This window comes from Temnothorax nylanderi, unplaced genomic scaffold (assembly GCF_030848795.1).
Source record: "Temnothorax nylanderi isolate EJ_2023f unplaced genomic scaffold, tnyl_v1.0 TNYL_tig0099_pilon, whole genome shotgun sequence".
NCBI lineage: Eukaryota > Metazoa > Arthropoda > Insecta > Hymenoptera > Formicidae > Temnothorax > Temnothorax nylanderi.
The window spans coordinates 241,391-255,635 of NW_027249161.1; the positions used below are offsets into that span (position 1 = coordinate 241,391).

The window sequence follows — 14,245 nt, forward strand, 5'->3', positions numbered from 1 at the left end:
CTTAAAGCGATTACTGAAACCTTATAGGAGACCTTATGTTCCACTTGGGATTTAAAGGAACTACTAATCATTATCATCATGTATATACAAACAAGTGCCAAATATAATGTTTGATAGTTACAATGGTTGAAATATTTTCAATACAGTACGAAAATGTAAAAATCCTATAAAAATTGTTACATGCTAAGAAGAAATATAATACTTATTTAAATGTAAAATTATCTAAAATTGTTTCAGAAAAATAACAATGTGATTAATTTAACATGCATGCAATATCACAAGAGAGCAGATTCTGTCATATTTCTGAAACACCTAAATCATATGTAATTACAAATATAAATTGCATAATTAGCAAATCCAATTACTGATCGTTTAGTAAAAATAATCTACATGTTATTGGTTAAATTTTTTACAACAACACACGGTCCCGCACGGCCAGCCTTAAGAGGAGCAACCTGCAAACATAAACATGTTTAAGTTTACAAAATACATTTACAATTATTTCTATTTACCATATTCAATTACAGGAATAGTTTATACACTCACAGGTTCCCATTCGTTGAGATGTGGATCGTAGGCTTCCACTAGTGTGAGATATTGTTGGCCGTCGTATCCTCCCACGGCCATAAGTCGGTCACCTAATATGCACACACCAACTGCATCCCGGGGCACACTCATTGGCGCAACCATAGTCCACGTATCGGTTTTAGGATCATATCTATATTGTTACATCGCATTATATATAACTTGAAAGTTTTAACATATAATGTAACAGCGGCTTTATACCTTTCTACACAGTCGAATCTGCTAGCATTTGGATTGCTAGCTGGAGCGTCGTGACCACCGAGTGCATAAAGACAACCATTCACTACTCCTACGCCTACGCCGCCTCGTCGCTTCGACATAGGTGCGCACGGTGTCCATTTGTTCGTGTGCGGATCGTAACATTCTACCGTATTTAAGCAGGAACTGATATCTCTTCCTCCTACGGCATACAATCTAAAACATTATAAAAAATTTAATATTTAATCAAATTTAAAGTTAATAAAATAATATTTATACGAAGACACGTACGAAAAAGGAAATTAAAATGGTTGAAAAAAGATATGACATATAAATTTAATAATTTATCTGTAAAGACTTACTTATCATTTAACACAGCTACACCGACTGTAGATCTTTGTATAGACATAGGACATATTGAACTCCACTGACGTGTTGCCGGATCCCATCTCTCTACCGCATCAAGAAAACTCCAACCGTCGTGACCACCAACAGCATATAAAGGTCCACCTAAGACTGCTACTCCTGAGAAAGAATATTATAACGTATTTGCCAGGGTTTGATTATGAATAAATGAAATAAATTGCACATTAATTTTGCAAATTCTCATGCATTTGCACATACCTAATCCGTGTCGATGAACATTCATAGGTGGTAGAGTGCTCCACGTAAGAGTGGAGAAGTCGAAGCATTCGACTGTGTTCAATGTTTTTAAACCGTCTCTACCGCCTGCGACAATCAATTTTTTATCGACTACCACTGCGCCAAATTGTAATCTTCTACTGCTCATGGCTGCTAAAGATCTCCAGGCATTATCGCGTAATGAAAATGCATCTATAGATGTTGCACCTAGAAAGTACGTTGCAAATTATTTTGCTTGCAAAAAGTAAAATAGTGCGACAATATTGGCATAATATTTTTTCCTTACATTAATCGTGATAGATTAATTATCAGTTATGCGATTAATATTAAATAATTCATTTTGGATATAATAAATTACCTTTATTGGCGTCCATCCCTCCGACAGCTAACAACGTACCCACAGTGGCTTTTCTGGGTTTTGTTCTGCCTGTTTGAAGCAAAGGTCTTCGCTCAGGCAGCAAATGATACTTCAATGCTTCCATTACTAATTCCTGCGCCATTCTTTGGTCTTTGAACATTTCGTTACTCTCAATATTGTCAGCTATAAACTGTTTTGATTTATTAGTTGAACTAATGCACAAGTTCTGTCGAATAAAAAAATTGAGCTGTCGATGAACTTACCGCGGGTGATAGCAATGGTAATTTGACTAAACCTAATAATTTACTGGCATCTTTGCTCCTGTTTTCTGGATCGTGTTCCAGCCAAGTCACTAGAGCCTGAAACAATAATGATAATAACGATTCTATTTATTTCTGTATCTCAGCTTAGAAATTTTAATTGCATTTGTATGAAATATTTGGTTAAGCAATTATAGAAATATATTTATGATCAATAGTATAAAAAACTTATAGCTATGATAACATCTCCTTAATATTTCATATAAATTGGTTCGCTCAACAAACAGTTGTCTTACATGAAAGATAGTTTCTTCCGAGGGGACATTAAGATCCTCAGATTCAAGTAACTTCGCAACTTCATTGGCAGATAGCAGTAAGAATTCTTGATTTTTTGTAACTTCCATGAAATGTTTGGTAGTATATGCGTGTGCGTATTCAAGCAATTCCGAACAACCCTGCGTATCGGCGAACATCCGTATGCCCAGACAGTTGCTTGGGTGAAGTTGTTTGACGAGAAACTGACAGCACGCTTTAATAACTGGATTCAATTGTAACAAACATGCTGTTGCAAGTAGAGTCTCTACGCTATCTTCCTGCAATTCTATGCAACCTGCAAGTATACAAAAACATTAAGAATTGATAAGAAATCCAAAAATTAACAAGAACGGCTTAAGAAAAAAATATCTGCAAATGCCTTTATCGTAACGTTAATATTTGCGAAATGTTTTCTTACATGAAACATATTTTCTCAAGCAGAATTACCTGTATAACAATAAAGAACCAAAGCCCATAAAGCATCTCCATCAACATCCATTAATTCTATTTCATTTTGTGCCGACTCTCGCAGAGAGCTTGTGAACATGGCAGCAAAATATTCAGAGCCAGCACTGAGTACTAATCGATGAGCTGGGACACGCTTGTTTCCTAAGAAAAGCACAGAACAGAGAAAAAAAATATGAGAAATGGGATGTCACAAGTTTATCGAGTGCGAAGAATATTTTCAATATGTTGTGTACAAAATATACTCTCTCTTCAATTTTTACTGGTTAAAAACTTTGAATAACAACTTTTAATAATAAAAAGAATTTCTCTTTGAATCTTGATATTATACATAAAAATATACATAAAAATATATATGAAAATGCACATATTTTTTAAAAACATATTGGGATAAAATAATAACTCTCCTCTCATTTTTATTAATTAAAACATTTGATTAACCATTATCATCTGAATCATTATAAGTCCAATTGACAGTTGACACATAGGTGCGTTGTTATCAAAACAAAAAGCATCCCGGAGCCCGGTAAAGGGCGGGTACACTCACCCGCGATCAGCGTGACGTCTGTCAGCTGTTGCTTGTGCAGATAACTCTCCATAATTCGGAGGCTACTTTCCGCGTGCTTCGGCGAGATGGACACGCATGACATCATGCTGGAGATGCTGTGCTCGCTGGCGTCTTTATCCAGGCCCAGCGGGAATTCCTGCTGCTGCTGCTGCTGTTGCTGTTGCTGTTGCTGCTGCTCGCCTTTGTTCGCCGCTCTCGCGGGAGAGCTTCCCGCTGCTCTCGACATGTTCACTCGCGGCCGCGTTGCGGTCCTTTGTTGCGGCGAGATCGCCAACGAGGAGACGGCGCCCGGCGCGAGTTCTTCAGGATGCGCCGAGATGCGCGCCGATGTAAACAATGGATCGCGTTCAACCGCGGTCAACGACCATCGCTACCCGTCCAGCCTGTCCTACGGGTCAGCGCACTCGGCACTCGGCAGTCTCGGCACTGACTACTGCCGTTCCTGCCAGCCCCAGCCGCATCGAGTCTCCCGTTGTTCGCTGCGCGACGCCCGTACGTCATACGGAGGATAAACAAAGAGCCAGGCGCATATACACAGCCGCCAAAGCGTGGTGGTAGCGAAAGCCCATGGAGCTGCATTAGCTGCATATACTTGCTCCTTTTTTTCACTTTGACACCTACTCTCTCCTTTTCACACGCCACACACGTGCATGCATATCTGCGTGTGTTACATATCTGTACACACTACAGATACTTTGCGTTGGAAGGTAGAATGTATTGGGAACGGGGCCGTTCATTTATTAAACATGAGTTTACGCAAATGTTCATCGGACTTGAAACTAGATTTGTTGATTTTTATTGTTCAAAACATGATGCCGACTAGTTTAAACTGCATTCTCTTTGTCACTGCACTGGAAACCTTGAAAGATCATTTCTGGTCACCTGATTCCTTTTTTTATATAGACTGCGAGTCACAGTTTTTAGTCACCCTTTTCTTACAAGTGAAAAAGATTTTAAGCGTGACTAATGCTGATCAAAGTTGATCACATTGACCTGTTAAAATAAATAATTCTTACATTTATTAATATATGTAATCCGATGGAGCACAATATTTCTCGCTTTAAAAAATTAAATAAAAGTATTTTCCTAATTTTATATCTAAAAGACATAAATACAGATACAAAAGTAGAGACGTTTACAACAGATATTAGAAAAAATGACGTTTATTGTACTTCAATGTAAATATAAATATATTTCTATGCATAAAGTTACTTTTGTGCAAGTTTATCTTACGCTTGATACAAAGATTTTTAATACAGTACACACACATATACATCAGAACTATGGCCATTATAATCATGTAATTTATTAATTGGATAATTTATAATATTCGATATTACTATGACATCAATTTTATGTGGAATAAGCTTATAGTTGTGCTTGATATACATGTGTATGTGTATGTGTGTACGTATATATGTACATATACATACACACAGTTTAATCACTTGGGTAATTTTTACTTAAATTATATATTCCATATTCTTTTTATAACTTTGGTATATAACACTGAATTGGTCTACGTAACAATTAAGCTGCAACTCTTGTATGAGATTTCTAATCACCTACTTTACTTTTTTCAAGACTATTATTTATTAATATTATATCTATCGCAAGAGCAATGTATGTTACATAAATTCTACATGGGTTCTGAAAGTGTAAGACATATTTACGGTTACGAAGTACAATAATAAATATGTAATCATATCATACATGCAAATGTACAAGAATTTTTTCGATGAAATACTGTACACAAATTTTTGGCCTTACTTTCCATCGGTTAACAATTTAGAGGTTCCGCTCAACGCTCTTTTCTTGTCGCGTTTGTTTATGCTTTGCGACACTTATTTTACGTATTTTTAACATGTTGAAAAAATGACTCAGTCAACGTGTTGGAAGTTAATGAACTGTTAGGAAGCATTCAGTAGAAAATTATCTAATTTTGCTTTTTCTGTAGCAATCAATTATTTTATATCTATAAAAAATCGAAATAAAAGGGGAACCTAATATAATCGTTTATATATAATAAATGTTTTTGTAAAATATTACATAAATTAAACTTAGATGGCAGTAACAGAAATGTCTCGCGTTGCATAAATGTGTCGCGATTGTCGAATAAATTTACTACCAATATTATAAATGTTCATGAAAATACTTCATCGATCCGATTGCACCAACATTCAATTACAACCAACTTTCTTCCTGAATGTTACTCGATAATTTATGTTTTAATACTTAAGAAAGATCGAAATTACATTAACAATAAAAAATATTCATTTTTACTTTGTAAAAGAGAACCTTCTTATTTTTAAAGAATTTTTAAAGAGTGTTACATTTTTTTCTAGTAATTATAATTTTCTTTATAAAGATACAATCTGTACCAATTACATAAAAAAAAGCCGAGTATAGTGTAACGAAATATTGTATACAATTAACTTTTCTTTATTGAAATTCAAATCAAGGCAAGAAATTGTAAAATGACTAAACTGAGGATATTGATGCAACCGACTTAATGTCGTACCGCGTATCCATAGCACCGTAACACTTCCAGGTGCTCTTCGTTAACGCGCTAGACGCAGATGGCTCCGCCGCATACTTGCTCGGATTTAGTTGAGGAGTCCGACTCTGAAAAGGATCCGTAAAAGGGCCTTTTCCGACAACAACAGAACCGATCAAACAACTCTGTCAAGTTGCTTCTCTCGGAGTCGTCCCTGAAGATCCCGCTTGATGCCTCATCTGTGCATGGAGCTATAAACGTCTGCAGGTCGTTCTTCGGGAAACCTTCGCGATAATAGATCTTGATCGTGTCGTACGCGTCCATTATCACAGAAATAAACAGACTTAGGACAACGTAAATGTACAGGGAGATGAACGAATATAAATAGATTCTAGAGTACCACCATAACACAGCCGATTTGGAAGACGTGATGGAAAACGTGGCGAACATGTCATCGCCGTTGATTAACGCAAACAAGCACTCAGAGGTGGTCGCGAGGGAGCGAAACTTCATGTTATATGGACCGAGCACCAGCCAGCCGCAGAATGTGAAACCGGCGTAAATAAGAATCGCGCATATCAAGAATCTTGCCACCTTCGGTGTCGCTTTCTTCAGAGTTAGGATGACAACGTTGTACGTCTTGAAGAAGCCAAGATAGCGCAACACACCGAACCACACAAGCAGGTTTCCGGTTCCGAGAAATATGCTGCAAATATTCCAGTGATCACTCTCGGAGTGCTTCCGTTCGATTTGTTCCTTTATGACGGTACCGATGATGATAAGTAGATCGTTGATAATGATCATGATGTACCAGAGGTTCAAGAATTCCAGTCGACCTTCGAGGCTTAGCGTTGTGCCGTACGTTTTCTTGAAGAAGTTAATAGTCTCGAACTTCAGTAACTGTGCTCTGTATATCGCTCGCGAGCACAACAGTAGAGAAATCGTACAGATCAGTATGACAAGTAAATTTAGCAGAGTCCTTAGCGCCGATTCGATGCGATTGTCCGTGATGTAACGGGTATCACCTTTGCATTGCAACTTCCTAGCCTCAGCGTCTAACGAGAGCAGCATCTGTCCATCGAAATCACGGTTGTCAAAGATGATCTTGATGTTGAAACGGTAACAATCGGGTGGTGTCATTGGTCCGGCCGCTTTCAGATTTACAGTCTTTAGAGTAAATTTGAGATGGGCGCGTACCAGCGCGGAGAAATTGACGTCAATATTTCTGTCCTGCAGAAGATTGTGCGACGAGTTAAACGTGTTGAAGGTCTCGAGACTGACGTTCATGCATGTTTCCACAATCTCGCTGTCAAACACGTAGCTCTCATTGAAACCGAATATGATGCCCTCCTTATACTGATAAAGACATAGGGCTACAGGACCGACCGAATTGTCTTCGGCAATGTAGGAGTACGAGCCGATAGCGTCGTCAACGTTGTAATAACCGTGTAGAGCGTAATCGATAGCATCGTAAAAATCGCTTCGCTTGTAGATAGCCAACGGTCCTGTCGCAGGTGGATATGCAGGTACCTGAAGCATTTACGAGCGCCATAAGTTTACATTTACATGCTTATTTTTATTTGATATAATAAAAAAGAAAGAAAAATATCAATTCAAATGGGATAATTTCTTATTACGCCATAATCTATCTAGGCGTTACGAATTAAGACACAAAGTGGTGAAAATATAGTGATTATTTAAACTTCTAAAACTATTCCGAGTTATATGATAAATTATATTATTGAAGTATCTTTCATGTTATTCTCATCTTCTGTTAGAGAGCATTGAAGAATAAACATCTAGATCTATGAATATATGAATGAAATGCAATCAAATTGCATACCTCTTGAGCAGATTCCCATCCCATTAAAAAAAGATGGGAGAACGTGATTCGGTTGTCCCAAGTGTAATTTACGTGCATATAATTGCTGTGTGCGAATAAACAGAGCTGTACGGTTACAAGGATGATCTTGATAACCTGGACGATAAACTTGTAAGGGAAACGTCGTTTCGCTTGCCACTTTTCGACCGGATTCATAAAGAAGAATCGCAGTTTGCGCCGCATTTTATCCTCCGCAAACGTCACAATTGGGCAAGTCTTGCATTCCAGTGGCGTAGAATGATTTTGCCTACAATACATAAAATGCATTTTACATTTATTATTTCTTATAGCATTTCCATGAAACTTTCTAAATATAATATCAGAGCTTATTATATTAAATCATGAGTAAAATTCTGTTATAATAAATATTGTTTTCTAATAATCTGTAATTTTCTGTTATAATAATAATTTTTTTTTGTAAAAAGATGTAATGCTTTTCGTCAAAGAGAATTTTTAATTATATTTAATCTTAGTAATAATATCATACATTAGTTTAGATATTTATTTATATTATTTTGCTATATTACTAATTTCCACTAGTTGTTACTGGCTTCTTTTTTCCTTCTTCATCCGCCTTACATTTTTGTAACTGATATACAGGAATAAATAAAAAGATTTTTTTCTATTCACAGAAAATTCAATCAATCTCGTATGCAAAGCTAAGGCACTCTTGATTAAAATATCTAGTTTGTGATAATGACGACATTTCCGAGTATGGTAAGAATGGTATAATATAATACTTGAAAATGTGATAACATGTATTTAAGCAGAGATTATAGGTATTCACGTAGGCGCAGCGTGGTAAAACATATGTCAGTTATTGTAGATAGTGACTTTTTGTTGATTGATCATAAATTACTTTAAATAAAAAAAAGTGCATATCTGGTACTTATCTTATCTGTGAGAATACGTCGACTAGTGAATTAGAAGTTAAATAGATTACATACAAGCAAGAAGTTATTAATAATACTATAATAACTTCTACTGAATGTTAATGCATAATTATGGCATTATGTCATATAAGAAATTACTCTTAATTTCTCGAATTATGATTAATTTGTACTAACAAAAATTATTTTTATCACATTCAATATTAACAGTAATGTTAAATGTATTTGCATAAAAATGCAGAAAAAATGCAAAATTAAACAATATAAGTTGGATTCATAAGAGTTGATTATAATAATGAATCAATGAAATTAGCACAGTAATATTACTGATTGAAAAACAATGTGTTTTTAACGATAATAATGTCAAATAGACGAATTTTGCAACATACCTCATTTCGATAGCATAAATATGAAATATCTAATACATTTATATTTGGTATAAGAATCAAAATACATATAAAGACTTGTATGATATTAAACGTGCATTGTATTCAATGCCAAGATTCGTGTTTATTTTTTCAACACAATTGTTGTTAAGAAAATATATGTAAAAGAAAATAGAGACGATATTATATACTTTGTGGTAAAAAATGATGCAATTTATAAATTCTCATTTATGTTTTTCGTTGACGATTATGTGGCAGATAAGCAAGTTTTTTTTTACATGGTCTGCTCATATATTCTCCGAACAGTCTCTAATACATGAAGTAGAATTGGTTGTGATTTCTTCCAAGCTATTGCTTAGGAATTTTATCGCGGAATATTCGCGCATTTGGATTGTAGAAACAAAAATGTCGAAAAAACTGAATAAAGCAACGTTTATTTTGGGAGCTTTCCAACAAGCGACACAAGTTGACACAAACGTCGTTCTATCTTTCTTTTTTGGCAATGAGTAACAAAGACAAAACGACACTTGCGTCAACTTGTGTCGCAACTGATATAAACGTTGCTTTGTTTACATATTAGGTGCTTTCCATTTACATCAAAACTCAGATAATTCTCACTTGTGACGTCGTTCTATCCTTTTTGGCAATTAATGAGTAATAAAGACAGAATGATGTCACAAGTGAGAATTATCTGAGTTTTGATGTAAATGGAAAGCATCTAATATCAACTTATATTATGACTTTATGTTATCAACGTTTATATGATCCACGTTTATATTATAAAATAACAGAGCAGAGTCCACTCGGTTGTGAGACAAAGAAATGCAATAATACCAAGTCTATTATATGCCATCAACCTAATTATCAATGTAATTTAATAGCGCTCGTGATAAGTGGCGAATACGATTACAACAGTCTTCGGCTCCGACTGATAATTTTGATAAGCACTCTCGCGTTACACGAACCTCTGCTCGCTGGTCTCGTTCAGCAATGTGTTCTCGCTGGCGATCTCTTCCTCCTCGCTGTCGTTACCGTAGCTCCAGGTGCGGTTCTGCAGCTTGTTCCCGACCGAGGTGTCCTCGTGCTGGGTCCTCTTGCGCGCCTCCATCCTCCGTGAAACTCCGATGTACGATCGAAGAGTGAGTCAACGACGAGCGTACGCACACGTGGAAGTGTCAACAAGCGAGCGGGTCCTATCCCGCGGAGTCCTCGTCGTCGTCGCTCCACCCTCCAACTGACGATGAAACATCCAGCTGTTCACATGCGTGGATCTGCGCGGACAATTTCAGTTCGGAATGAGTACCGCGTATTTGACGTCATCGCGCCGATAGATCAAACAATGCGTACCTGAGCGCGACGAGTATTTAGCAGCAGACGCAGCGACGTCGAATCACCAGCCATCGCACGCCACCCACCTCGATGCAACGACCGAGCTCGACTCAGCTCAACTCAGCTTGACTGCGCGCAGTGCGCGCTCTAGTGAGCGACGCCGCGCGCCATTGGCTCGAGGCGACGCCGCTGATTGGTTGCGCGCGCGGCGGAGGGAAGGCGAGGATGTGACGCAAGACTCGCAACTCGCAACTCTCGCAAGTCGCACTTCTCGTTCTTCCTAGAGACTCTCAAGGACTCGAGTACTTTTAGTTCTTCCGTTGCATTTAATATCGTGTTGTCACGGAACGTTATTATAGTTCGAAGAATCAATGATTATTGGCTGAGAACAGTAAGAACAATAGGTAGTACTATTCTTCGTCAGATGTACTACACTGTTCTAACGGGTGTCTCTTTTGCATGAAACGTTCAGCTGATAACATTTGTTCTACTGTAGGCTGCGCTCAGTCGAAAAAGCTCAGTAAGCATTCAGGGATTCTTGATTATTATATTGGTTTCTATATTTAGATCCGACAAAGAATTAAAGGCAAGAACAAGAACCATGAATTTCGCAAAAGTTTTCTACTCCTGTCTTTAATACGAGGTATAGAATAATCGGCACGAGTTTATTGTTTTTTTTTTCAATGCGCGTAAGGTGCACGGAAAGTGCAGCCACGAGCAACAGGTGTAGCATTGGCGCGCGGCAGGTTGTCCGTAATACGTGAAGTTGGCCGCGCGACTTACGAATTCCCTCCGTCGCCATATTATACGACGCCGATGTGGCGAGCGGACTGTGTAACTTCGTGCGTACGTGATCGCTACCTTATTCCCGCGTTATTCTTCCGTCGTGGTATAATAAAATGCGCGGCGCGTAAGATTAACGTCGGTAGTGCCGCGTGATGTGTCGCGCGTCCGCGATTAACCGTGTTTTCGCGAGCGAATGCGGTGCGCGTGCCACGAAGAAGGAGCAACGGGGACAGCCAAGGGAGGAGGAGGAGGCCGGGGAAGGCATCGGGCGACGCCGAAGCAATCATGGGGTAATTGTTACTTATCACTTTACCATATTAAGTGGCGGTTTTAAGGCCCCGACTCGATTCAATCCTACAATAATATAGTTGCTTTCCATTTACATCAAAGCTCAGATAATTCTCACCTGTGACGTCATAATTCGGTTAAACGCACGTTCTTTTTGCATGCTGGCAAGTGAGATTCAACTGAGTTTTTATCCACAATCGAGACCATGTGCTTTAATGAATCTAAAATAAATTCACATTAAAAGTGGGGCTATATGGATCTGTATTATTATGCGATAGCTTTGTCACCAAAATAAGCGGGTAAATACAAAATGACATGTCTCTACCTGAGTATAAAATACTCACATAACTGGAGTGACTCAGATCGTAAGTGGAAAGCAACTAATATATTGACGCACGCATTTACAATGTCTTTTGAGCGCGCGTATAGGCGCTTAAAGAAAAATCTGCCATTAAATACAGTATATAATATCGATAGAACGCGAATATGCGACAATACAGTCAAGTAAACTCCGTGTGACAGTATCGTTATTATCACACGTAGTACATCATGTCAATGCAAAGATGTAACAGTTTCGTGCGACTGTTATATTTCTCACAGATTGCTTTTATGTGAACGAGTCAATTAAAATGTGCAATAATGATAAGCGGTAATTATTTTTTGCATATCAGCATATCATTCAATTAAATATCTGTTTAGAAGACGAATAAAAAGTTTGAAACATGAGGAACAATTATTTTTTAAAATATTATCGACTACAATATTTAATTTTGAACACTGCTTTAATTTGAATATATTTGTATGTTATACAGATCAAGTGCTACAATTTCGCTGCTGTGTATCTCTCTCTTACCGGTGAGTGTTAAAGTATTTTTTACTTCAATCTTCTGCGCGCGCGGGCTCGATAGCAATATACAAATAAATATACATAAATAAGTCAGAGTACAAGCCTTTTTTACTCTTATTGACGTTTACCGTGCCATTTCACTTAGTAATTAATTTCACTTAATAATTAATTGAAATGTTCAATTTATTAGAAATTTTTTATCTGGTTTTATCTACACGCACGCATACATACGTGTAAATTGAATATTTCTTGGCATAAATCAATTTTTTGGTCCTGAAATTTGTCATATTTAAACGTTCGATTCTATTTAAAGAAACTAAATTTTGAAGCGAAAAATGTTTTTGCAAAGATAAATGTTTTTAGAATTGATAGTACGTTAGATAGGTAATCGGCGTATCTTTGTTAGATAAAGGAAGTCTATCCTTAGCTAACTATCGCACTTGCATAGCCTTGACTGAGCAAAATAAAAGCTTGCGCGTTCCAGTTTGGTATTGAATTCAGTGCAGTCTTCTCTATGATGTCATCATATGGTAGCGCTTGCGCGGGTCATTTAATCGCTATGACGTCATTTTCTTAATAATATTATTTAATATTAATATTATTTGTATGATGATTTATTTTGTTCTTTAACATTATGTTTATAAATTTTTACAAATTTTTACAAACTGTCACAGTCACAGTTCTAACTCATGAAAATATATATATTAAATGAATTTGTTGTGTGTATATGTATACACACACCGCAATGAATTTGATTTGGATGTATTTAACTGTGGACGCGAAGACATATAACGCTGAGTGTATAAATTTACGTCTACTCCAACTTTATTGCATTGCTTCTAATGTTTCTTTTAATTGCAATTTAATCTACTTCGCAATCGAATTGTGCAAATTAATTACAGATAGAAAAGTATTGCCTTTTAGTAATTGATTTTATTTATTGAATGAGAGAGATAATTGTATGGCTTTGAATGAAAGGAAATCAAGCTATGAGAAGAATATTATATTCGTTTTCGTAAAAAAATTTTGAGATTGCTTTTGAAAGGATTTATTTCTTATTAGGTCATGTGGCGAAACTTGCATCGTGGATTTAGATTTTATATAAGTTCTTTTGAAAATTTATACTATCCAAGTGTAATATACACTTTAAGAAATAATATTTTTCCAAGAAAATACGATATTACGCAATAAAATAAAGTAGCGTAACAAAATAAGGATTTATGTTTTATATACAGTTTTATATTACAGTTTTATTACTCACTTACACGCGCGAGCAAGCACACACATACACTGCATGTGCGCAATTTTTCTAAGCTTTCTATCCGTTTACTTTTGATCTCCTTTGAGATAAACAATTGCTATGTTTGTGTATGAGAAAATTACAATTTCATAAGACAAATATAGTTTCTTAACGAATGTCTAGATTGTCTAGAATTACGAAAAAGTAAATGAACAAATATTAATTGTATGAATAATTATAATACTTTCCAAATTTTAATTTATAAATCATATATAGTTTTATATTTTATCTCGTAGAAATATATTTTTCCTGACACATGATCTATATAAAAATCTTCATTTTTTCTGCTACTTTTATTTTATTACGTAATATTATACATTTTCTGAGAAACATATTATTTCTTAACAAATGTATATTACAAGATTGTATAAATTTATTGAAGAGAACTTATTATATCAAATCAAAGATATTTACGATGCAACTTTTCGCTGTAAGAATTGTAAAAAATAAATAATTGAATCTTAAAAAAGAACTTTGAAATCTTTTTATAAAAACGAATATAATTCTCTTCTCATAGCTTGATTCTCTGTCGTCGCAAGAACCATTCAGGCTGATTTTTTTCAATGCCATATATCAATATCGAAAATTACAACAGTTTGCAGTTTAGAAATTTGCAATATAACTAGACTAAACGTGATACACTTTATGA

The 14,245-nt window shown here is 36.1% G+C and overlaps 3 protein-coding genes across 3 annotated transcripts in view; 1 reads left to right on the forward strand and 2 right to left on the reverse strand.

Moving 5' to 3' along the window:
* Positions 1–81: 81 nt before the first annotated feature.
* Positions 82–4,418, reverse strand: LOC139775454 (kelch-like protein 5). The gene is made up of 10 exons (XM_071711466.1): positions 3,371–4,418; positions 2,806–2,967; positions 2,340–2,653; positions 2,047–2,142; positions 1,784–1,973; positions 1,408–1,632; positions 1,146–1,308; positions 787–999; positions 547–718; positions 82–455 (listed from the first exon to the last, which is right to left on the reverse strand). Exons 1-10 carry the CDS (start codon positions 3,615–3,617, stop codon positions 387–389), a joined length of 1,851 nt encoding a protein of 616 aa, XP_071567567.1. The 5' UTR covers positions 3,618–4,418; the 3' UTR covers positions 82–386.
* Positions 4,419–4,536: 118 nt separating this feature from the next.
* On the reverse strand, positions 4,537–10,545 carry LOC139775453 (mucolipin-3). Its single transcript, XM_071711465.1, has 4 exons — positions 10,394–10,545; positions 10,012–10,317; positions 7,732–8,017; positions 4,537–7,418 (listed from the first exon to the last, which is right to left on the reverse strand). The coding sequence occupies exons 2-4, from the start codon at positions 10,152–10,154 to the stop codon at positions 5,961–5,963; spliced, it is 1,887 nt and encodes a 628-aa protein (XP_071567566.1). The 5' UTR covers positions 10,155–10,317; positions 10,394–10,545; the 3' UTR covers positions 4,537–5,960.
* Positions 10,546–10,682: 137 nt separating this feature from the next.
* Positions 10,683–14,245, forward strand: part of LOC139775451 (kelch-like protein 5) — a 70,045-nt gene continuing 66,482 nt past the window's right edge. Inside the window, exons 1-2 of the mRNA XM_071711463.1 lie at positions 10,683–11,451; positions 12,262–12,304. Coding sequence (XP_071567564.1) covers positions 11,447–11,451; positions 12,262–12,304 — 48 coding nt within the window. The 5' untranslated portion in view covers positions 10,683–11,446. The remainder of the gene's footprint in view (positions 11,452–12,261; positions 12,305–14,245) is intronic.